General features: G+C 44.3%; 2 protein-coding genes across 3 annotated transcripts; both read left to right on the top strand.

Annotated features, from left to right (window-relative positions):
* The first annotated feature begins 310 nt into the window (after nt 1-310).
* Nucleotides 311-7,998, top strand: LOC118310381 (actin-related protein 3). The gene is made up of 12 exons (XM_035633289.2): nt 311-496; nt 985-1,040; nt 2,289-2,413; nt 2,529-2,639; nt 2,885-2,980; nt 3,753-3,860; nt 3,957-4,100; nt 5,198-5,371; nt 5,498-5,590; nt 5,683-5,808; nt 5,989-6,072; nt 6,988-7,998. The coding sequence occupies exons 1-12, from the start codon at nt 453-455 to the stop codon at nt 7,081-7,083; spliced, it is 1,257 nt and encodes a 418-aa protein (XP_035489182.1). The 5' UTR covers nt 311-452; the 3' UTR covers nt 7,084-7,998.
* Nucleotides 7,999-8,145: 147 nt separating this feature from the next.
* Nucleotides 8,146-13,724, top strand: LOC118310389 (transmembrane protein 182-like). Of its 2 annotated transcripts, none has more exons than XM_035633308.2 (5): nt 8,146-8,478; nt 9,121-9,217; nt 9,307-9,435; nt 9,509-9,646; nt 12,704-13,724. In XM_035633308.2, the coding sequence occupies exons 1-5, from the start codon at nt 8,146-8,148 to the stop codon at nt 12,961-12,963; spliced, it is 957 nt and encodes a 318-aa protein (XP_035489201.1). In that variant the 3' UTR covers nt 12,964-13,724. The 2 variants fall into 2 exon arrangements, with proteins under 2 accessions (XP_035489201.1, XP_035489193.1); XM_035633300.2 differs by having other exon boundaries at nt 9,118-9,217; nt 12,704-13,723.
* Nucleotides 13,725-25,601: the final 11,877 nt, after the last annotated feature.

The following is a 25,601-nucleotide window of genomic DNA, read 5'->3' as shown; positions in this document are numbered from 1 at the left end:
GAGCACACACACGAGGTCTATTTCCTTGAATATGTAGCTCTTAAATCTGATTGTTACACATATAAATCCTTCACCTCAATATTTTCAAATGATGGTTCTCAAACACCCTGAGCTACTCGGTCAGCGATTCTTTCTTTCGATCTCTTTTGAGCCTTCACTTTGGGCTTCAAGGAAGACCACGGATTGAATTAACGCTCCATTTATCTATTAAAAAACATGTCTAACTTGGTTGTAGTAACCGTCCCCCTCCACTGGGGTGCAGCGTTGCGCCTTCGAAGCTGCTGACTCTGCACTAGAAGAAAATCCTCACCGAACCCGGAAGCTGTCCGCAATCGGCCGAGAGCAGAGCGCTGTTCATTCAAGACCGCTGCCGCTGAAAAGCCAGTTATTCGTGGAGAGAATCCGTTTATATCGGGCGCTAATACCTGTAGATAGATTAACGGAGAGTGAGCATGGCTGGTCGGCTGCCGGCTTGTGTTGTCGACTGTGGCACAGGGTAAGTGATGGACAAAAAAAAAATCTAATGCTAAGTTAGCATTAGCCTGGCTTCCATTGACCACATACGCGGCTGTCAAAGTTGAGCTAACGCCCTGCTGCTTGTGTGTCTCTCCTGCCCGGACGGTGCCGACGTTGACCAGCTGCATCCGCTGTCTTCGTCACCCTCGTCGTGTCTGCTAACACAGTATTCGTGTGGGGAAAAAAATGCAGTGCGCGGAAGTCCCTCACCGTTGTTTTCTGTATTCGCAACACTGCGAATCCAGGAAGTAACGTTAGCTTCCTGCAGCTAGCCGCAGCTAGCTGCAACGATAACGTTACTTCCTGGACGATGCTCGTAGCAGCAATTCTTGTAATCCAGATTGTTTTAGTCTCCTTCGCGTCTCTGATTTTTTTTTAGCAAACACTTAAACCAAAGGAGAACGAACTGTAACTAAGCATTCATGCTCTTTTGTTGTTGTTGTTGTTGTTGCTGTTCCCCCTTTTCAGGTACACAAAGCTTGGTTATGCAGGGAACACAGAACCACAGTTCATCATACCCTCATGTAAGTCAATTAGTTATGGACCAAAACAGGAATTTTGTTTCTGTCTGTTTACTTTTTGAAACTGGAACTCGCTTTAGTGTAATGCGGTTTTAACAATTATATGATCGTTGAAATCATATTAATAGATTACCTGTTAATATTGTGTACTGTTTTTATTTAGATCTCAATTTGGACAGTAAAGTAGAGCTGCAACAATATGTTTATTAACTAATCAGTGGACAGAAACACAACATGCCCGGACTATGGACACCTTGGTCTGCCGGGAATTATTTGGGAAAAAACCAAAACAATTTATTGATTCATTAAAATAAATAACCTGCAGTAGTAACACTTAGTTGCAGCCCGATTAACAAAACACCCATTGAATTGGGACACTTCCCTTTTTGATTTGCAACAATACGGACAGTTTCAGGTCAACTTCCTTTTACCATACACGGTCTAGTGAGATGCGCACCGGCTAGACAACTTGTCACTGATGCAAGCGTCCCATGGAAATAGCCATAAAGTAGAATTCTGTGTGATGGAATATGTTATCAAATCAGAAATTAAGCTACAGAAAAATAGGTTGTTTAATAGATAACCCCAAAAAATAAGTTATGTGATTTTGTGTGTTTTGGGACTAACTGTAAATACTCACTGGAGAAAGTATAACATGTATTAAACAGCAGAAAATAGCCCCCAACAAATGCACTGTTTGAGAAACGTCTACTACTGTGTCAAGTCAAGTTTATTGAAAAAGAACATTTAAAATAAATAGAGTTGTCCGATGAGTGCTGTACAGGAGAAGTGCATGAATTAAATTAAATAGAATGAAAAGAAATAAAAACAAAGACTAAAAAAAGTGGAGAAAAAAACAACTCGAGGACAGAAAGATTTTCGTTCTTTTGTTTAACCTTTAATATGATTACGGGAGTGGAGCGCATAATTGTTAATGGTAAACTGTTCCAGAGCTTCGGGCTTGCTACAGAAAACGCACCGTTGCCATTTTCATGGGACTCTGTCGGGACAGGATTAGGGTTAAGTGTCTTTGCCCAAGGACACATCGGCATGCAAAGTGGGGATCAAACCGCAGACCTTCGGGTTAGCGAACGACCGTCTATTACACCTGAGCCACAGCTGCCCTGCGATGAGGATGTTCTTTTCTTTGTTGCCTAACCCAAGCTCAGGATCATACTATTACATTAGTGGTCCAAATCACATGTCCAACAGTGTCTTTTCAGCTTAACACTCATTCTCGATCCTCTTCAGGTATCGCAATCAAAGAATCCGCCAAGGTCGGGGACCAGGCTCAGCGCCGGATGATGAAAGGCGTCGATGACCTGGACTTCTTCATCGGGGACGAAGCCATCGACAAACCATCATACGCGACAAAGGTAGGCACTGAGAGCTGAACTGAGTTTCAGGTGTGGGTTTTCCTGCGTGTGTGTGATGAAGGGCCTCGGCGGTCCATCGGTGCTTACTCAGTTTTTTTCTTTTTCCTGCTCCCAGTGGCCCATTCGTCACGGGATAGTGGAAGACTGGGACCTGATGGAGCGATTCATGGAGCAGATCATCTTCAAGTATCTGCGGGCAGAACCTGAAGACCATTACTTCCTTTTGGTAAGACCAGCATTTCACGTTTTTTATCTTTCTAACCAAAAGAAGATATTTGATTTCATTTTATAATCTATTTCAAAAGGTTTTACAGAAATAGGGAAAATTGCAGGACTGCGTTTGTCAACACTGTATATTGTGTGGTGTAACTGAAGTAAAGTCAAGTACAACCTCTCCTAAGTTATGAAACGTAGACGTGGTGCTTTATATTCACATAATTTATCTGTCTGTGTCTCTATCTCTCTCTACAGACAGAGCCTCCCCTCAACACACCAGAAAACCGAGAGTACACAGCGGAGATCATGTTTGAGTCGTTCAACGTCCCAGGTCTCTACATCGCTGTTCAGGTAAGTTTCATACCGGCACCGCAAAGAGGCCGAAGTGTCCAACAACTGAGCAGTATCCATTTATCTGTCACTATGGCCAGTTCAAACGAGTGCCTAAAGCTACAGCTCTCACAACCAATCCTTACACAACTGAAAGCAGACTCGTGGGCAGTGGTTAGAATTAGATTTGGCTGAATTTGAGTCAGAGGTTGTTTTTTCCCCACTTCCTCTTTTCTAAGTTTCACAGTCTGTTTGATTGTTTCCACTTTAATGTAAACGCTGCACTCTTGTGTTAAACGCTGCACTCTTGTGTTCCCTGAAATCTAGAGCATGAATCATGCATAAATGTTGAACCCTTTGTAACCTGAGGCCCTGAATTATGCAATTCTTTTGGTGAAAGTTGGCTTTTATTCTTATGCCTCAGTAATTGTGGATCCTTGCTACTCTGCTTAACGCCGGTGTCTTCAGGACTGCGTTATTGCCACTTAAAGGAGACGTATTATGCTCATAATCATAGCTGGCCCCCACTCTGTTGTGATTGGTCAACCGCTTCCAGCGCGGTGCAGGAAATTCTCTCGCTCTCGCTTTACCCGTCCTTGTCGGGAGCGTGCTAGCTAGTCACTCGACATGCCTTCCGCATGTCCGTAATATGTTGATGTTGCCGTATTACGGAAGTATCGGGCCGTTTCACGACAGGTGCTCCCTTTACCTGGGCTATTTCATTTTGTAGATCTTTTACATACATACAAAAAAACTGAAAAAGCATTATATGTCTTTGTGTTTCCTGCACCAGGCTGTCCTGGCGCTGGCTGCCTCCTGGACGTCCAGACAGGTCGGAGAGCGGACACTTACAGGGACAGTGATTGACAGCGGAGACGGAGTCACACACGTCATCCCAGTGGTAGGTCTTATTGTTATTATTATTATTTATTTTTTTTCCTTTTTTTCCACCATCCTCCTCCCCAACCATTAACTCGTGGATATGTGTGCGTTCCAGGCCGAAGGCTACGTCATCGGCAGCTGCATCAAGCACATCCCCATCGCTGGCCGAGACATCACCTACTTCATCCAACAGCTACTGAGGGAACGAGAAGTGGGGATACCGCCGGAGCAGTCTCTGGAGACAGCTAAGGCTGTCAAGGTCGGTGTTAATGTCTGCGTTTCTTTTTAACTGTATTTGTTTGAAATCATAGGAGATGGCTCTGAATGCTGCCAGTAACTGATGCTTAATAGGAAAGTGACAAAGCAGGTTTATTCTGAACCACTCCTTGTTTTAAACCCTGAAAATAATGCTCCACCCAAAAGTAAACAGTATGTCTTCTTTTTATTATTTAACTTTTATATTTGGAAGCATAAGGGTTTTATAAATATGTAAATAAGATCCTGTAGGGAGTGAGTTCCTATTACATGTCCTCTGCTCCTGTCCTAAACGTCACAAGTCATTTGTTTCAAGTTGGAAACTTCTTCGCTCTTCACCTGTTTCTCTTGTATTAGGAATATAGCCTGATGATAATCGGGTATCACAATAGGTAATTGGGCATGTCATTATCAAAGACATTTTATCAATAATATGAAATCTAGATGCTCTGCCCACGGAAAAATTGTTGGCAACTGCTTTGCTTTGCAGTCAGGAAAGCACCAAAAAAAGAAAGGACGAAATCAGCAGAAACAAGAACTCAAATGTGTCAAAAGTTTGCAGAAAACAGAAACCGCTGCTGTCAGCATTAGCCTGAGCACAGGCACACTGCAGCCTGTTCTCCCTCTGTCAACAGCAGTGAGCTCCAAGCAACAATATTTTAATACTCATAGATCTGGCTCTTAATTGTGAGCCAGATATGTGTGAAAGGTATGTCGAAGACAGGAAGTTCATGAACACCACATAAACCTGACTGGAAGCTATCCAATCCACACAGCATCAGCTCAGTCGGTTAGGTCAAGTTTTATTATTCTTGCATGAGTTTCTGTACTGAAATCTACAAAGAGACGGAGCCATAAAAGGAAGTGGAAGTGATGCTGCTCTCCTCTCACTGTCATGCACCCCTGAGTTTGTCCACTAGATGTCAGCACAGCTACAGAAACTCTTCGCTCACTTGAAAGTTCCCATGAGATGAAAAAAAACATTTAGAGCGGCTACTTACTGTCGACTGTGCCTACCAAGTGGTCCTCCATTGCTCCATAACATTCTTATTTCATAATAACAGTTGAACTACGTTGTTTATTTTCTTCTTTTTTTTCCAGGAGCGATTCAGCTACGTTTGCCCTGACCTTGTTAAGGAGTTCAGCAAGTACGACACAGACGGCTCCAAGTGGATCAAACAGTACACGGGCGTCAACGCCATCAGCAAGAAAGAGTTCTCCATCGATGTCGGCTACGAGCGCTTCCTGGGGCCGGAGATCTTCTTCCATCCTGAGGTGCGATGGATCGTTTTGAAGATGTTGTGTTCACACTGCTGCTGCTGCTGATGAGGAAATGTTAGATTTCTGCCCCTTTGAATGAAAACTGGTCAATGCCACTCTAATCCGTTTGCTCTTGTCCAGTTCGCCAACCCAGATTTCACCCAGCCAATCTCGGAGGTGGTGGACGAGGTCATCCAGAACTGTCCCATCGACGTCAGGCGTCCACTGTACAAGGTACAGAAATCCTCCCCGCATCTGCCCACGGCGACGCGACGTAACACACAAGGTTGTTTGCTTTTTTTTGTTAATGTGCACTTTTGTCGCAGAACATCGTGCTCTCTGGAGGCTCCACCATGTTCAGGGACTTTGGCAGGCGCATGCAGAGGGACCTCAAGAGGACCGTGGACGCGCGGCTGAAAATGAGCGAGGAGCTGAGCGGCGGCAAGTTGAAGGTGAGACGGCGACAAAAAAGTTTGGGAATCTCTGGGGGAAAAAAATGTCTGACTGTTCGTCCACAAGCCATGGTATTTTTTATTGTTATTTCACGTACTGTTATATTGACTGCGCGGATATGTGGAAAAGAAACAGGCTCCGGCTTTTCTCTCTGATGCACGAATCTCTTTGTTCCGCAGCCCAAGCCCATTGACGTGCAAGTCGTCACCCATCACATGCAGAGATACGCAGTCTGGTTCGGAGGTTCAATGCTGGCGTCAACTGTGAGTATCAAAACAGTGTTTTTTTCTAGCCTCTCTAACAACACATCACTCCTCCTGTAGCTCTGTAATATTTATTTTTGATAGATAGGAACCTTTGAAGGTTTCTTAACTTGAGTTTTCACTTGAATATAACCGATCAGAAATAAATGCAGAAGTTTTTCTTCCCCATGTGCCCCAGACTTTGATCAACTTTTTGACAGCCTCATGTATTGCACTACAAATTGGAGCACGACGATTCATCATTTGGCCGACAGAAATCGGCCGATATGAGCCTTTCACAGACATACAGTTATCGGGATTTATGTTTGGTGATATGGGCTGAAAACTTTTATTCTACCAGATAAAAAACCCTGAAAAGATGTGTATTCATGTTTTGAATTTTACGTTTGTATGTCTTCATATATTTGGTTGTACTCAGGTTTTATTTTTATCCATAATTATTTATAATAGATTAAATTTTAAAATATTAAGCCCAATTACATTTCTTTGTCGAAGGTGCTTGATAATGACATCTTAGAACACACACACACACACACACACACACACACATTTATAGCGTATATATACATTTATACACACACACACATATATACCGTATATATACATTTATATACACACACACACATACATCCGGTATATATACATCCATATATATATACATATATATATATACACACACACACACACACACACACACACACACACACACACACACACACACACACACACACACACACATACATATCAGTTTACATACACATATATAGATTCATATCCACCAATATATTGGTAATGGAAATTTGTATACTCCCTAAAAAAATTTGGAGTCCTCAGACCCCAAGTCAGGCTCTGCTACACACTCACGCTTTGTTTTTCGTTGAAGATAAATTAAGCATAATTTCTTGTCTCCGGCAGCCCGAGTTTTACCAAGTGTGCCACACTAAGAAAGACTACGAGGAGATCGGGCCGAGCATCTGCCGCCACAACCCCGTGTTCGGAGTCATGTCCTAGGCCGATGGGAGACGAACCCGGGAGGAAGCGTCGCGAGACCTCACACGCCGTGGAAGTCCCACGAGCCTTTTGCACGGACGCTCCGACAGGCCTGTTCATTCGGAAATCGAGCGACAGTGGACCAAACAAAACTGCCAAAAGTGTGGCGACATCCTCGCAAAATTAGAGGAACGAGGTGACTCGGCCCCAAAAGGATACTCGAATTTAAAAAAAAAAAAAAAAAAAGTTTACCGCAAGTAGGTTAATAATAGGTGATAAATCTTTTCATTTCTGTGTGCCTCGTTTATGTACTTATTCTCTCCTCACAGGGTTGTAATATGTAATTAATCAACATGAGTCCTGTATAAATGCACTTCTGTGTGTATAAGGGTTTGGGTTCTCGCTATATGTTATATGAAAGCAGGTCATGCTTAGATAGATCACTTCCACAAACGTCATTGAATAAAACCACCTTTTTGATCATTAAGTTATCAAATGGGTGCAAACATAAAAACATACTGTTATAAAACAAAAAAACAGACCATTCCTGATTTTCTTTCTTCTTTGTTTTTTTTTTTGTGGGTGTCTTTCCCTCAGTACCTGGAAGAAATATTTATTTGAAGATAAAAAAAAATTATGAACCTGTTCAAATAGATATTCCCCCCCAGTGTTCACTGAGACAACATTTCCTCTTTCAGGATTTTGACTTAATTGTCACCACTTTTCCTTTGACCTCTTTATTTGTATTAATCACCTCTTCAACAACAAAAGTAAAAAAAAAAAAAAAAAGTTGTGTTAATATATGAACATGCAGTTTGAAAGACTGTTGGTGGACCGTCACTGTTGCCTAGATCTCAGTTCTACTGGATAGCCTTGTACTGTACCAAAATCTGGATTTCAATGCTGGCATTCCAATAAATGCCAAGGCGATATTTCTACAGTTGTAATTTCTTTTCTTTTTTTTCTCAAGCTACAAGAATTAACTGAGTATCTTTGGATGGGAAGGAATAACATATCCTCTGCTGTGGCGTCTATTTTTGTGGGAGCAACACTGTAACTGTATCCCTTCCAACTGACCGACGCATGATGCAAACATTTATTTTCATTCAGCTACTACATGCGCCCGATTGGTCCGCGTGGAAGGGGAAACACTGGACCAGAGTAAATCCGAATGTATTTGAACATGAAAGCAAAGACGGACGGTGTAAAGAAAGAGGGAGACCGACTTTTAACAAGAAGAAAGCCCCAGAGAGATCAACAGACGGAGACATGTCCCGTGCGGAAAAGAAGACGCTGCTCCTCTTCTTGGCTTTGTTCTTTGGGGCTGTGGGATTTCTGCTCGTGCTGTTCTGCTGCGGGACGGAGTACTGGCTGCTGGCTGTCGAGTCCTGCCGCCGGCCGGAGGACAGGCATGGGGTAGGTGGCCTGTTGGAGGGGGGGGCAATATTTAAATACTTAAGACAACAATTCAAAGAAAGGCATTAGAAAACAGTGTCATTTAGATTAAATAAAAGAATAAAATTATGATTTTAGAAAAAATGGTTAGGAATATATACAATAAAGACAATATTGTTTTGGTGGATGAGCAGTGCAGCAGTTGCGGCCCCTGTTGGAAATAACAAAACTTTGAGGATTAAGTCACAATATCACAAGCAAAAACAGTTTTAATCAAGAAATCCTATTTTGAGGCATAGGTGACATTTGGATAAAAGATAACATTTTGAGAAATATCAAGAGTGAAAAGTATAGTATTTTTATTCATATATCATATTATAGGAGAAAACAAAGAACATGAATATTTAGAAAATATTTCAGGAAAAATACAATATTTCACAAAATAAAGTCTTAATATTATGCGGGCGAGTTTGATTGGATTATTATGCCTAAGTATTCCCTGAGAGCACATACTGTAGCAATAGTTTTCAATTTTTATATTACAAGAAAAAAAAGTTGCGTATACGTATACTCTTAAAAAATATTTTCAAATCCTTTCAAAAAGGACACTTTTCCCCCCTTCCAACATAATTATGACCTTTTGTTTTTGTTTGGATTCAGAAGGCGGGAGACGGGGTGAGGCTCTTTCACCAAGGTCTCTTTTGGCGGTGCTCCTTCGCGGTCACTTCCCATGAGTACTCCACGTGGGACCTTTGGATCTGTGAGAGCCTTCGCTAAACTGTCATGCTTCCGAGATTATCAGCGAAAATTCGATTTGCAAAGAATTTTTTTTTATTTTTAAATTTTCAGCAAATCAGCCCTCATCAAAGATTTGCCAGGCCGCTTTCCTCTTCCCGTTTCCTGTTCACGAGCCAGCGAGAACACGGGCGGACACACACCGTTTACCCGAAGAGCTCTTTGAGCATCACTCTGCCATTGGTTGGTATTCATTTAAACATTTTTTTTTGAATGATGATTTTTCATGAATTGCAAGCTCTCGCCTTCCCGTCAGTTTTCAGGACCTTCTGGAGCATCTTTCTCGTCTCGGGTGTGGCCGCTGTCGTCACTGGTGCGTTTGTCCTCATCTGCGCCTGCCCACTGACCAATCACAAACTTTTTAAAGTGGGTGGGGCCCTTCAGCTTTGTGGCGGTAAGGATACACACACACACACACACACACAAACCCACACACACACACACAAAATAGTGAAACTTACAGGACTCAACTTGTCATTATAGTAAATGATATTAAAGTTATTAAATAAAAGTTGTAAAGCAAAAAATATATATATTAAATTATATATCATACTATATTAAAACATATGTGAATGTTTTCAATCAATCAAACCAGGAACTTGACATGGGAATTTCTGTTTATTGGTGAGATTACATGAGACACCAAAAAATGTATAACTTTGTTATTAAAAAACTGTGGAAGCAGAGGCTTACCTTTTTTGATAGCAAATGATGTTTGAGGAATATAAGGAAACTTCCAACATCAGCAAACATGTTGTTACATGAGACAGAAGGTATAACTGTCATGCACAGCCATATGCAAAACGATCTGATCTATCTCCGAGCTGTGTGAGCAACATGTTGAGATCAAAAGATCCCGCTGAGACGGCATTCTCGAGTCTCTCCTCTGATTGACTCATACCGCGGTAAAACACAATTAACACTTGGATTTCAAAGTAACTCAACTTGAACAAATTTGCCGTCAGATTTCTATGGGAATACGGTGCAGTGTTGACCAGAAATTAAACGTGTAACTAAAAGTTTTAGTCTTTATTTTCAATGTGCATTGTCCGGTAGACTCCACTTGTTGACAGCATTGCCTTCAGCTGTTTGAATCTGCTCATGCACAAGGTGTTGCTTGTATAAGTGGCCAAGACCCATGAATGGCACCTGGAAATGTATTTATTTTCCACTTTACTTCTCCTAACAGAAGCTTAATTGTTTCATGAGATAATGTTTTTTCTTTTGGGGGGGACGGGGGACGGGGGGGTTTGTTGATATTAAATTTCGTGATGCCATCACAAGCAAATCCGAGACATGCCATCATGAATTTCTTTCAAAAGTCTACATAGGCAGCGATTTAAAGTAGTTCGGACAGCCGAAGTTACCAAGACGCAGCACAGTAGGAGACCGTACAGTGCCAATGAAGATTGACTCGATTCTGTGGTTTACCATATACTGACTAGTTAGACATCAGAATATAAAATGAAATATAACGTGCCAACACTAGCGGCTGCATGTTGTCATGAGCTCCTAAGCTTCGCACTAATGTCATGTGGACATGACGGGAATGAGGAGTCCAGCTGTGTCCGTGGTATGAAACACGTGGCTCAGAAGTTTTTCGCAGCCAAGCGCTGAAAAAGGCTGCAGATCACGTCTTCACTTTCTCAAACCCCAAATTATTAACTAGACTGTTTCAATATGTTGGTTCAAGTTCTGTTGGCCTGAACAATGTTTTGCCGCACAATATACTGTTTATATATATATATATATATAATCCTCTATTTTTCAAGACAGCTACATGTGTAATCCAAAGCAACTACATTATGTCATTTGTTTGTGTGGAAAGTACTAATTTATTTTAGGTTCAATTTTGAAATGGCTCGTGGGCAAACTTTTCTTCATGAATAGTTAGTGTCTATATTTTTTTTATTGGATGTAATTGACCTTAAACAGCCTGCTCGAGCTCATGTTTGATAGGTGCGTGCGTGTGCGTGAGTGAGAGAGTCACTCTTTCCTGTGTTTTCTGTACAATCTTCAAAAGATTGCAGTTCACCTCTTGGCTGCATCGTTTCCCCTCTCCCCAAAGCTTTTGCTTTCACTCAGGATTATAGTTTTAGAGAGTTTAGATTCCGCAGGGGACCGCCGGGTGTCGACTTTTGAAGCGGCCTTCCAGGACGACCCATCACCCGTAATCAATATCTTCTGCCTCAGCAGATCCAGACGCCTGCTGCGTCGTGACTGCCAAACCGCTTGGACGTCATCGCTGTCTCTGAGCATAAATCACACGTCCTGCTCAATATCCGCACGTAGAAAACATTACTCGCGAGCCAAGATCTGCTCAATCACAGTTCAAGTCCCAGATGTGAAATCTAAGGGTTGTCAATATGTGACGATTGGAAAGTGTGTCGTGTATAAAATGTGAGATTCAGCTGCTGAAAAAACAAATTAGTAGTAGTACGCTCTGGAAATGAGTGAAAAGTTCATTTTGGCCAGCCGCTGGACCTCAGTGCAGAAACAGCCTTTCTCTTATTTAACACAAACAAAACAGCTGCAACAGCATTTTCCCCTGTCATCTCGAGTACGTCAGAAATTATTATTTTTCATTAGCAGTGAGAAAAAAAATCCTGCAGAGAAAACATCACCTGCTGTGGAATTGGTTCAGTAAAAAACACAAAACACAAGAACTGCTGTGCAACAGTGTGAGGAAAGAGAGACAAGCAGAAAAAAGCAACTTTGAACAAAAACTGCGGGATATTTAACAAATAGAAGAAAAAAATACCATTTCTTGAGCAGCTTAGAAGCAAACGCTAAGGAAATATACTATCATTATGATAATATTGTAACCATGACTTTGTTTCAAGATAAAAAAGCAGGTACATGACGTGACTAAACATAAGATATGAAAATATTTGATTATACATTTCGAATATGTGAAAATTAATAAGTGAAACATATGAATCCAACGTCTTTTGAATCATTTTAAACCAGGTACGTGTTAAATCTTCCAGGCAACATTGTAAAACTAAGATTCCAAAGTGCAGAGAGTGCAAGTTGGTGTTATGCCAAGGCCTTTAGAAATATCCAGGTCAAGGGAGTGACCTTGAAGTTAGTTTCAACTTTTCAACTGAGCACATGCATTGACTTGACAACATGCTGCAGAAATCCAGGGAACACGTGAAGAGCAAATCAAATTCAACCGCTGTATGTTCTCATGTAACAGGCGGTGACTGGGATTTGATGTTTAATAGGGAAAACAAATCTTCATCTTTTTGTTCGTTTGGTCCACCCGGCACAGCTAACGCGGCGACATATACAGTATGCTGACATCAGCAATTCTGATGGTCATTATGGCAAATTAATTAATAAATGCCATTAAAATCCGCCCCTGAGGAATTATGTACCAATTTGGGCTTAATCCCAAATCCCTGCCGTACCAGTTATACCCCCGTTCTCTCCGTGTGCCCGTCAGGCCTGTGTCTGCTGGCGGTGGTGCTGATGTATCTGATGTGGGTCCAGGTCCTGGACACTCTGGAGCAGTTTGCCCTCCGCCGCAGTCTCTCCAGCTGCCCCTCCTTCCATCTCCACGTCCAGCACGGCCCCTCCTTCCTCCTGGCTCCGGCGGCCATCTTCTTCTGCCTGCTGGCCGGCCTGCTCTCCGTCCTGGCTGGGCGGATGATTCAGCGGGACGAGACGAAAGAGGAAATTCCTGAACGTGAAACGTCCCTCTAAACTGTAGACGATCCACTCTTAATATCATCTTTTTTAAATTTACAGCAGGACCAAAGTAGGTGGAGTTAAGAACCACCGCTGACGGAAACTGATCGCCGCACATCGTCAGATTGACAGGGGTCACTCAGTGATGACCAGGGATCAAGACCAAATCCACAAATGTGGATCTTTCCGTTCGGTGAAGATAATTGGAATCCTTAATTGGAAATCGGTCACTATAAATGATTTTTTTCTAATCTATTTAACAGATCCCATTATGATTAAAGCCCCTGATGCACTCCCTCTTGATTTTATTATAATTGATACATCAGTTTTGACAAAAACAAAAATGGAGAGACTGGGAGTGAGCCGGGCCTGCCTGTCACTGGGACGTCAGGGTTGATGCTCTGACACACTGGGTCACAGGGGTGGAGATAATAATAAATGAGACTGTCATAATCCATTTGCTGTCAGGAGGCCACTTCAGGGGCATCACTGTAAAACACACTACAGCCACCAGAGGGCAGTGTTGTCTCAGGATAGTCCCTCGTCCCAAGTCCTTACACAATGATGCCCCACAACATAAAAGCAAAGTGTTCAAATCCGACTTTTAATTAAACTGTAATTTCCCTGGCAAACAAAAGAACATGACTTTTTGTTTTCTTCAAGTTCAGTATTAATTTTTATATTTCAAGGAGGGGGGGGGGGATTGGAAGCACACAGTCACACCTTGATAATTGGAAAAAAGGCAAACAGAAGTGAGACCTTGAGATGAGGGTGACAATAGGGAGAGAAGGGGAAGGTAAAGTGGGGGGGGGGGGGGCAGGGAGAAAGACAAGTTGACACTGCTCATCTAGTGAGTCTTTCAATATTACTTCTCGTCTGACGCTCCCTTCTCTTTCTTAATCTCCGCTGTGAACTAGGTGAGTGTAATTACACCTGAGCATGTCACATTCACTTCCCCCCCCACCCCCCTGCCCTCGCCGCGTTCAAACGTCTCTGTCACCTCCACTCCCATCGCCACGCCGCCAACTGCAACGCGTTCGTGGGCTTTAAAGGGTGATCTTTGTGTTCTCACGGATACGAGGAGATCCAGTCATATCACCTGGTTTCAATCTTTTCAAGAGCCAGATCGTGGCAGATTCATTACGCGGGGCTCCGAGGGTGGATGCGGTGCTGCTGTAGCTGTCAGCCTTGGACTCACACACACACACACACACACACACACACACACACACACACACACACGCGCACTTCATCACCACCAGTGGCCACATCATCACACTTGGTCTTTGTCCTCAGGAGATAGAGCTGTCTGCAACAATTACCACAGTTGCAACAAAGACGTCTGAGGGAACAATCTAAGACACAACTCAACTCTGTGACGCTTTTTTTTCTTTTCCACGAAAGTTTTTATTTCTGTACTAGTGAATTCCATTGGGTTGTTGGGGTAATGGCAGTATTCAGCATTTTAAAGATTTCATGTATGAATATACATGTGGATACAGGCAATATATGCCAATGTTTTCATCACAGCTAAGGCATGTGACTGCGCCTGATGTAGAAATCCAACCATGCCCCTGCCTGTATGTTGCTTGCATATAACGTTACTGAATCAAGCACACAATGTAGTATGAAAGGTCTTATAATCATGTCTAAAAATGTGTTTGAAATTTCATGAGATAAGCTCTGAAAACATAAAAGAAATCTATGAAAAGATGGGCACCTTATCCCACCCCCACCTCTCCCCTGAACCCCCCCCCCCCGTTTGGTGCTCCTCATTGGTACACTCTGCTTGCTCTGCCTCCACATTACCCAGAGGCCAACCCAGGGGGCGCAATTATTCAGGCCTTTGCTCATCCAAGTAGAAGAAATTAGCCCCACTCTCCCGAAAACCAAGAACCTTCTAACCTGCACCAGGACCCCGGGCTGCCTCTCCGACTAGCGTGACCCCCCTGTGACTTCCCTTCTCCAGACCTTGCGCTTTCCATACATATGAGCCCGGGCTGGCCGGAGCCATGCTCGGCTGCCGTACGGGCTTCCCCCTTGCCCCAGCTGGTGAAGTCGGGCCGGGGAGCTAGCTGCGGGCTATAAAATCGAACAACCCGCCCCCCCACCATCCCCTATGCCCACACCTCCGCTAATGCCGCACACCCCTCCTGGGACGATGTGCTTTTACAACAATTCAACAGAAAGTCTAAGGTGGTGAGATGTGTCATTCTTTTGTTGCCTTAAAGGGGCAGCAAGCGAATGTTGGAGCGAGCTTGTCTCTCTCCCTTTGTTATTGTTGTTGTGATTTTGCCGCTCTTGCCGGGGGCCGCAGTACCCGGTCTTCGAGTATGGGAGTCCGGCGCGCAAACCACTAGTCCAAATCCACGGAGTTGCAGCGCTAGCAGGTCCTCTTAAGGTGTCGTCGAGTGATGTTTACAAACTGCACTCGCACTGCAGTGTGGTGCGGTCCGCACCATTTTATTGTTATTTTTACAGAGCCTGGACACACAAAGTACCGACATCTAAAGGACGGAGGGGAAATATTCGCAGATTTTTACAAAACGTGTATTGCTTTGGAATCGCTTGCTGCCCCCCTTAAAAGCGGTATTTACAAAAGCAATGTTGGAAATTTAATTTAGGAACAAAACTCGAAGTCCACACTTCAAAAGTTTTCAAATCACTGCAGGTCAATATCCAAATGAGCAATTACGGAAAGGAAGACGGTTATATAATGAATGTTATTATGACCTTAGTGTGTTCTCTGCGTGTGGGGGCAAAGAATAAGTGCTTCTCTTCCTTCTATGTCTTTTTTTATTCTTCACTTCATCTTTTCTGTAATTTGCTCTATTCAATTTTTTATTCTTCATTAAAATCATAATTGAGTCACAGGTGATTCAATTGCTTGTGTCTGATGCTGTCATATCCTCCTTTCACTCCCCTCCTCACCCGCTGTCTGTCTTCGCCTCTCTTCCCATCTTCCATTTCATCTATCCGGGCCAGACAAGCGGCAGATAATCAGATCTGCGGCCTACCACCAGTGCTCCCTGACTCGCTGAGTACAGTGAGAGGAGTTGTGCAGTTGCATCACAAAGTCTTCCAGCAACCTTGGCTGCTGTTATATACATATATATATATATATATATATATATATATATATATATATATATTGTATATGGTGATGGCCCCAAAGGTCCATTTCCTGCTGTGTTGCCAATCAGAGGAGTGGCTGATCTGGGGAATTGGCTGCATCTGTGTTGATTGACCTCCAACCATGATCCTGAGCAGTCAGTCTGTCTGTCTGTCTCTCTCGGACGTATGATTTAGGTTGCGTCATTATTTTGGTTTCTTAATTTTAAGATATTTAAGTTAGTTGTTTTTCTTTGGCCACTTGCAGGTGGAAGAACAGAGAGGGGACCAGTCTCTGAAAGACATCTATGATCTGGTTATGCCAACCTTCCTTCTTGTTTGGAATGTGTGACTCCTCGTGGTGACGCATTCAGTGGTTCAGGCTGGTGAGATGGCAAAACGGAAATTACAAGTCTGTCAGGAAAAAGAAAAAATGAAAAGGTTGTTTGACCTGCAGAGCGACAGGGATTCAGTGCTGGTGACCGGGTTTTTGGTTCTGCTACCGCTTGTTGACCCCCCCCCCCCCCCATTTTAAGGTTGATTGAAATGCCATTTGCCAGGAAGTCCAACAAAATGAGAGATCGTGAGATCTCTTTTGATAGTCTTGCCTAATCTTTTTATCCCAATATCCTGTTTTTTATGTAGTTTAAAAATTGCCTCCAGGAGCCAAGGTTGCTGGGTCAGGAAGATTTGGGAGGGGGGTATTGGGGGTGATGGGTAGATGTTCAGTGCATGAAGGGTTTTTATGTATGTATGTTGGTATCATAATGAATTAGAAATTTGTTTAATATTGAATCTCAAATATTTGATTGTTTCAGAGTCTGAGGTGGGATCTCAATCTTAAGGTCGGGGGTGTGATGGCCCCAAAGGTCCACTTCCTGCTGGGTTGCCAATCAGGAGTGGCTGATCAGAGGAATTGGCTGGACCTGTGTTGATTGACTGACTGCCACCCATATATATATATATATATATATACACTGAACAAAATGATAAACGCAACACTTTTGTTTTTGGCCCCATTTTTCATGAGCTGAACTCAAAGATCTAAGACTTTTTCTATGTACACAAAAGGCTTATTTCTCTCAAATATTGTTCACAAATCTTTCTAAATCTGTTAGTGAGCATGAGATAATCCATCCACCTCACAGGTGTGGCATATCAAGATCATCCATCCACCTCACAGGTGTGGCATATCAAGATAATCCATCCACCTCACAGGTGTGGCATATCAAGATGCTGATTAGACAGCATGCTTATTGCACAGGTGTGCCTGAGGCTGGACACAATAAAAGGCCACTCTGAAATGTGCAGTTTTACTGTACTGGTGGGGGGGGGGGTCCGAAAACCAGTCAGTATCTGGTGGGACCACCATTTGCCTCACGCAGTGCAACACATCTCCTTCGCAAAGAGTTGACCAGGTTGTTGATTGTGGCCTGTGGAATGTTGGTCCACTCCTCTTCAATGGCTGTGCGAAGTTGCTGGATATTGGCAGGACCTGGGACACGCTGTCGTTGTGTTGTTATTTTTCGGTTCCTCACATTTCTTCAAGTGACTTTGATGAAATAAATCAAGTCTTACTTCATTGAGTAATGTGTGGTCTCCACAGTTTTTTCCCTCCTCCTGAGCCAGGTCTTGACGATGTATCTCGTCCGTTTGCTGCCCTGGTTCCACAACGGTGGAACAAGGCTCCCCACTGACGGCAGGACAGCAGAAACCCTACAAACTTTCCGTCAGAGGCTGAAAACTCACCTGTTCAGACTGCTACTTAGTCCATGAATCATTAAATCGGCAAAAAAAAAAAGAATGGAGCACTTGTACTCGCATGAGTACAAGTGCTCTTGCACTTTTGGGGTTAATGTCTTCATTCTTCGTTCTGGACGAAGACGTACAGCTAAATTAATGTGAGGGGACGTTATTGGTTTAAATGTATATGCAGTGGATCTTTTCTTCCAAACTCCAACCCACCATGTGGATGACACCAGTTAGGTCCTTGTCTTTATTTCATATGAGTGAATGTCCCTGTCACAGGCAGACGCGACTCTGTTTTCACTCCTCCTCCGCCTGTCGTCCTTTAGCTCCTCCCGCAGTCTCTCTCTCTCTGCTTTATGACAGACCTCTCATACCTTGCGGCTGCAGATACCCGAGAGCCGAAAGGGCCTTATCGTGGCGAGGGGCCGAATGAGGCCCGGGTGGAAACGATGGCTTTTTTTCATTATCTACGCTGCGGCCGCTCTCTCTCTCTCTCTCTCTCTCTCTCTCTCTCTCTCTCTCCCTGTCCAGGCCAACATTTCATCAGGTCACTGTGTACATTTGGGAAGGGTAAACTGATTCTATTGAACCAGTCCACAACCTCGCCTCACCTGGGCTTTGTGGCTCCAAATGGGCTTACCCCCTGTTTCTATTTACTCCCCATCATTCCCATCCACTTGTCCCTCCTCCCTTCCCTTAGCCCTCCCCCCCACCCCCCACCCCCAGAAAACGATCGACAGGAGAGAGAAAGAGAGAGAGAAAGGGAAAATACTGCGAGAAAGATTAAATCCGAGTTTCTTTCATCCATGAGCGCTTTCATCTTTTCTATTCTTTTTTTTTTTTTTTTACTAACAGAGGGAATTATCAGCGACGCGACCGACACAGGCTTTTTGACGAGGGGTGATGGCGCGCGCGGGAAGGCGGATGGCGGAGCAAAGGGAAGAGTGGGGAACGGAAGAGGAGGCGGGAGGTCGGCTGGTTGCTGATCGGAGACGGGAATCCACTCCCCAGTCCCCATTGCGTTCTCAGTTTATCTTCTGAGGGCCAGGAGGTTGAGGGGCCTCTTTGTCTTGTCTTACAATGTCTTACCTTAAGAGCATTTGATGTCAGAATACCTGCCGGAGTGCTGCAGACACCTTCACGTCTCAATCCGACTTACGGACTGAGCACAAAAGAGTCAAAGCAGGCGAGCAGAAGGTACACTATAGGCCCCCGACAGCCGAGCTATTGGTGCTGAAGGAACAGTGCTAATCCACCCTTTCCAAAAATGTAACCAAAACTAAATAGATGATTCCCCCCCCCACCTCTCCTTCTTCTCCCCTCTGTGATACTTGGCACGATGTCTAATCTCCGCTCTTCGGAGTGTTTTTTCATTAAATTTGTGTCAGGACTAATTTTCGAGGGGGAATGAATACAGATGTCAGGATGCCATCGAATCCCATCGCGGGGCCTTTAATGAGATAACAGGCTTTCGTTAAAGAATTAGCGCTACGGAGAAGAAGGAGAAGAAGAAGAAGAAGAAAAAGACATGAATGAGATTAGTTCAATGGGATGTGGATACGGAGTGGAACGGAGACTTTGGCTGGCATAGAGAGAGAGAGAGAGAGAGAGGGGAGAGACCGGAGTCATATCAGACCTGCCCCGCCAAATCACAAATCTATTTCCGACTCTGGTATTAATTATCAAAATAAAGCCGCTGTTGCATATTGATTCATCGGGGTGCGCACTTGTATTATCTCCTATTAAGCAGGGGGGGGGGGGAGATTATATGAAGCCTTCAGGGGCGTTTTAAGGATCCTGTGAGATTGTTAAACCATGTCACGGACTCCACGGCAACAAGACAAGCTCCCTGTGTGTGTGTGTTTGCCCCGATGCAGCCTCTCATGTGGGCCTCGAATGCATTCTTAAGCTTTTAAATTTGATTATTTTTCGAGAACATTTTTCAATTAGCCCCACACAATCATGGCCTTGGATATATATATATGTATATATATTTGTGTAAAGAAATATGCCTGCGCGCAAACGTATCGAATTTTATTCGAGACACAAATGCAGACAAGGGGTTATTTTCGAGCTCAGTGCGGAGGAATCCAAATGGAAATAAGTTGTCCGTTTATTAGGAACACCTAGCTAGAACTAATTGCCTGCCAATTATGCTCGGAAGACGCTGAAATGTGTTGCCGTCCCACAAGGAGGTGTTTCTTTTGTCGAGCCCCGTCGATATGAATGAGATGGGCCAGATGATAGGAATATTACGCTCCACTGCAAAATTCCTCCTGTGGATTTTTGCGTTACTTCTGCATTTCTTTCAGTTGGGTGTCCCTGTGGCAAGATCTGTCCAAATGTAGGACCATGCCGCAGTGGCTCACGTTGGAGCAAAGTGATGATGATGATGATGATGATGATGATCATGTGTAGAGGGCCTGAGAAAGCAGCCTGCAATTTTCCCCCTAAGTTTTTAAATGAGCACTTCCTGTGGACGAGGAACGGGAGTTATACCTTTTACCAAACATGACTTAGTCTCAATTGATACTGTCCACCCTGTGAATTGTGTTCGCATTGGATTCTTTGGTTGGCAAGTCAGGTGTCGACATATCAAAATGATATCTTGCCCAAATAAGTATTTGATCGCGGGCTCCGCGCTTACAAAAATAACATACTGCATCCTTTAGTTTCACCCAGCGAACCTGAAGACTTTACTGGCCCTATGTTGTTACTCATAACTTGAGCAGAGGAGTATTCGTACCTGGGTACCTACTGGTTAAGCCTCTCGCAAATCCAAACTCCAGTCGCTCACCAAAACGGAAGGGCATGCGATGTGTGACACAAAAAAGCCCAATGAACAGCTCGTCTCTTGCCGTCCCCTGGAACGATGAATCCATCCGCATTGGCCGACACCTCCCCAGAGGAACGATGGATTTGTTTTTGCGCCTCATATCTTAAAGGGAGTCATTGAAAACAGAATCTGATGCGCGGCAGTACGCCCGGCATGCGAAACCCCCGGCTCGAGATTAACGCGGAAGGTATATTACACCGTCCCTGTGACCGGTGTGGGTGGCAGCAAAGGTGTTGGGACACACACACACACACACACTTCACCAATAATGAGACCTCCAACGGTGTGACACCCATTTCACACATGGATGGCATCTGTGATTGGGAAACATATGTTTGTATTGATGTATAATTATGAGCATTGAGCTCCTCCACTTCCACTAAGTTGCTGGGGACGACTCAGCGGCGTGTGTGTGTGGGTGTGGGAGTGTGTATGATTGAGTTATGAAAAGACAAAGAGAAGCAAAGGAAAGGGAACGTGTGACGGAGAAAAGAGCATCAACACCCTGCTGACTGCACTCCATCGCTTAATTATACAGCGAGAACACAAGTTGCTGTCTGTCCGGAACCAAAGTCACAAATTGGCTGGCGAGGTATTCGTCTCTCGTCTTCCGTACATCGCAGCCTCCTCCTCCTCACCTTTTTTCCGCCGTCTGCCGTTCAGGTGTCGCACAAGTATCCAAAGCTGCAAATGCACACGTGATAATCCGAGAGGCTTGTCGGACGACGTTCACCGCTAACGTCGTTGTGATTGGACGCGTGCGACCTGGCGACCGCGGGTGTCCCTCTTTCGCCGCGGAGAAAGAGGGTGTGCGAGGGACACAACAACAAAAAGGAGGAAACCTGAGAGATTAATACATTTAAAGAGAAAAGCGGGATGGAAACGGGAAGATAGAGAGAGAAATTGCAAAGGGGGAAGGGTGGCAGTGGTTAGAAACAGGGGGGGAAAGGGGGAAAGGGGGGAGGGGTTGGATCAGGTGAGGTGGTGCGGGGGGCGAAATGAGACCAAATTTTCTTTGGCAATCTCTGTGTTCCTGCTGCAGGTGCCGGGGCCATTTCACTAAAGCAGGGCCAGATGCGAATGTCATTAGTTCCTGAGCCCCAGGTGAATTTGCCACAGTTCCACATGATTAACCCAGATAATTGTGTGTTGATAGCGAGCATGGTCGACGGAATACAATTTTCAGGCCCAAATTCCTAAACAAACAGCTCAGCAGCAGCAGCGGCAGCGGCCGCCGCCACGGTGAGCCGCGGGGAGACGGGGATAACCGCGGCAGTGACGCCATCAGCACTTGTGATGCCGGCTACGTTCACGGGCCGAGGTTTACAAAAAGAGAGGTGGGGGGGGGGGGGGGGGGAGTCTAGAGGAGGTGGGAGGAAGTTGTTGCCAGGTCGGCTGTTGGTGACACCGACAGGTTGTAGAGGCCATCTACAACTCGTTCGACTCCAGCTGACAAATGTATGACAACTGCGCGAAATGCAGCAGAACTGTTACAATCATGACCGACGTTGTTTGATCCATCAACAATTACATTGACGTTGTTTATTTTCGATCGCTCAGAGGTCAGTTGTTTAGCGACTTGCCCAAACTGTGCCGGCTATATTTTTACTACTGTACTACCAGCCTAATGCACAGCAAAATTAGCATTTATTTCCGAGCTGATATTCACATGTTTATGTTTTGTACAAACTCCTGAAGGGAAGATTTGACGACATGTATTACCCCGGGTCAGGATAATAGACAACACAATTACATAGATTACATATGGAAGATGAGTGTCATGGATGACAGACGATAACTAGCCTGTACGGCTAAATCTGGCACATTCACATGTCGGACCAAATGATAATAGTTAATTGATTTGCGTTGGCATATATTTTGAATGAATAAACAAACAAGCAAACAACAATTGTGGACCAGAAAACCAAAACAATTGGCTGAAATGTGCGATACGCTCAGTAGGAGCCAACTATAACTGCAGAGTCAGATCATTCTCCGTGGGTTCGTCCCTTCACACGCAAGTTCTAGGATTTATTCATGCAGGTTGTTAAAACCACTTCCATTTTCACAGTCCTCAGCCGTTAGGTAAAGTAATTCCAAACAAAATTAAGGGGGTGGTGACAAATCTGCATCTCTCCATCTACACTTATCCGTGCAATTTGCCTTTAAGCAAAAGTCACTGAGCGAGCGGGAAAACCCCCTATCCCGACTGTGTGTTCTCCGGCTTATGCGATTTGATGTCCCGTAGCGCTCCACTGTGGGAATTCATCAGCAGGTGAGAATTAGGTGGAGATTATGGACTGACTCGATGCACTGAGTAGACACAAAAGGATACACGTGCGTACATGTGAAAGGTGAAGAAGATACAGGACTCGCGGGTGTGAACATGAGTCGTGATTTCAAAATCAACTGTATATGTCAAAAGCCGAAAGAGTAAGATACCGAATCTGCATTCGGACGCCCGTGACACTGATTTGCACACGGGCCAAAGAAGAGGTCTTACTATAGATATTGGCTTCCTGGAAACACACACACACACCTGTTAAACATGCTTTTTAGGATCTTCACTTGGCTGAAGTGAGTGATGCCTAAGGTCCCATATATAGTGTCACACTGAAGTCAAAAGTCAGACTTCTGCAGTTGATTGGAGCTTTAAAGTAAATATCAGACTTTTTTTCTTGGTTTGTCGCGGATTAATTATCACGTGAGGAGTAAAATGCATAAGCGTCTCCGAGTAAAACCCCCCTGCCAAATATAAGAACCCGCCGTCTCGTGGAGCATAATATAATACGAGGATTGCATCAGGTTTAAAAAAAAAAAGAAAAGAAGGGAAAATTCCACCTGTTAGACGCTGACAACACCTGTTTTACAAGAGGAATGCACCTTAATCTTGTTTTTTTTTTCCCGGCTCGCGTGCGCAGCTGCCCCGAGTCCCAGGAATACAGTTCTGTGGCTTGCCAAGTGAATTAGTGAAACATCATCAAAGAAAAAGGGGATGAGGAGAAAGAAACACTGGGGTTTGTGTTCCCGCCAGCAGCAGGGAGATAAAACAAGTCGGGGAGCCAGGTACGTAAGGGAGGAGAGAGAGTGAAACTGGCAGCGAGGAGAGAAGAGGAAGAAAGAAAAAAAAAGGACGCAGAGACAGCCAAATCTCCCCGGTGCATTCTGGGAGTCGAACCTGGCAGGAGAAATTAGCGTCGTGCGCACCGAGCGAAAGGGATAATCCCTCTCCGACGGAGAGGGGAGATGAGTTGCAGCGCGGCAATGATCCCTTCTGTGTTCCTGTGATTTTTTTTTCCTTCCAGGTTTATTTATTAAGAGGATAAACTCGATTCCCCCCCCGGGGCAAGAGGGTCACCAGGACGGCGCTAATTTGAGTGACTGGCACTTGCGGTGACAGCAGTGGCTGCAGGTCCGGATGAGGCCTCAGCTGAAAAACAAATGTGGCGCCGGAGGAGCTTCAGTTAAACACGACTTGGCGATACAACGCGGACTCGAACAAGAGCAATAAAAAATATTCGCTCGGGCGCTCTGGGCACCGTGTGCTGAAAAAATTGGTGTGAATTCGAAGCCGCAGCCAAGAAAGTGCATTACTTTCTCTTGTAGCTCAACTTCAAAATGAAGTATATATAGATCCATCAAGGTCTCTATGTTCAGTGCTAGCGTTTAATCAAATCCACCTCCGTATAAATCTGCTTTTTGAGGTTAAAAGATTTGAATTCACCACCTACAGCAGTCCAGCAATAAGACGCATAGGTGTCGTAGTACATCTCTAAATGCTCTAACGTGTCAGATTTGGACATGGCTTGGAAGATAAGGGGATGAAGCCGTCTTCTACACGTGCATCCCACTCACTCGGTATTGATTGAAAGATATCAAAGGCGAACGTCAGAAGATCAACCCACCTACACACACAGACTTCATAAATACGTTTTGCTCCATGAAAGTGTTTTTTTTTCCCGCCCCGTCTGTACAGCACATAAGTACATGGCAAGCGCCTGAATAAAATTATTTGACAGGGGAGATGCACTAATGAAAAACGGCTGCGCTGCTTCGCAAACACAATCTATTGAAACCGAAAGAGCGTGTCAATTGCATGAATGTGTTTGCCAGCCACTGTTTTTTTTTCCTTTCACTCCGCTGAGAGGGTAATGATATCTGAAGCGGCGTAGTTTTGCATCTCGCGGTGTGTCGGCGCACTCGTGTCCATCTGTCCATGTCTGCTCTTGATCGCCCGCCGCTAAAGGCGCGCGCGTCGGCCCCGCTGCACTCGTCGAGAGTTTGGGAGCGCGATCGTCTGCGCGATAAAGTGGGGAACCGTTATTGGGCGGGAATTGTGTTGGAATAACAAAGCGGTTTTGAGAAGCAGCGGCGCTTCCTCTTCCGCCGGACTTCAAGTGCACACCCACGCTCTGAAATACCTCGCGCTCCACCCGTGCGGAACTCGGAGTGACAAAACAGCTTCATCACAGAGTGCGCCAGCCGTTCTTTGGCAGGAAGCTGACACCTGAAGAAAAGAAAATACTAATGGTGCCACTCACATCAGGTTTCTTATTAACATGGGACATCTTGGTTATTCGTAAGATGATTTTAAACCGCGCGAGTGGCACGGCGCTGTGGATGTGAAAAAATATGGACTATGTGATCTGCCACCGACATTCATTTCTGCAGACATTCGTGTTCCCCTAAAGAGTGTCCGGCCACATTTCCTTTTTTTGATTTAATTTTTAATATTATTTGATTTAATTTTTAATTTCATTTGATTTAATTTAAAACAGTAGGTGCATGTGTTTTCTGTGTAGCCCATCTGATGCACAAACACTGATAATTGCAACTTCTGATGAAGAGGCGTCCACAGCAAAATGTTCAAGTTTGCTCCCTGCATTTGTGCAAAATGCCCTGAAGCGTTTATGTAATGTTTTTGGCCTTTCAGATTAAAAACGAGTACCCCGAATGC

This window comes from Scophthalmus maximus, chromosome 1 (assembly GCF_022379125.1).
Source record: "Scophthalmus maximus strain ysfricsl-2021 chromosome 1, ASM2237912v1, whole genome shotgun sequence".
In the NCBI taxonomy this organism is placed as follows: Eukaryota; Metazoa; Chordata; class Actinopteri; order Pleuronectiformes; family Scophthalmidae; genus Scophthalmus; species Scophthalmus maximus.
This window is presented reverse-complemented; position numbering and strand designations above follow the sequence as displayed.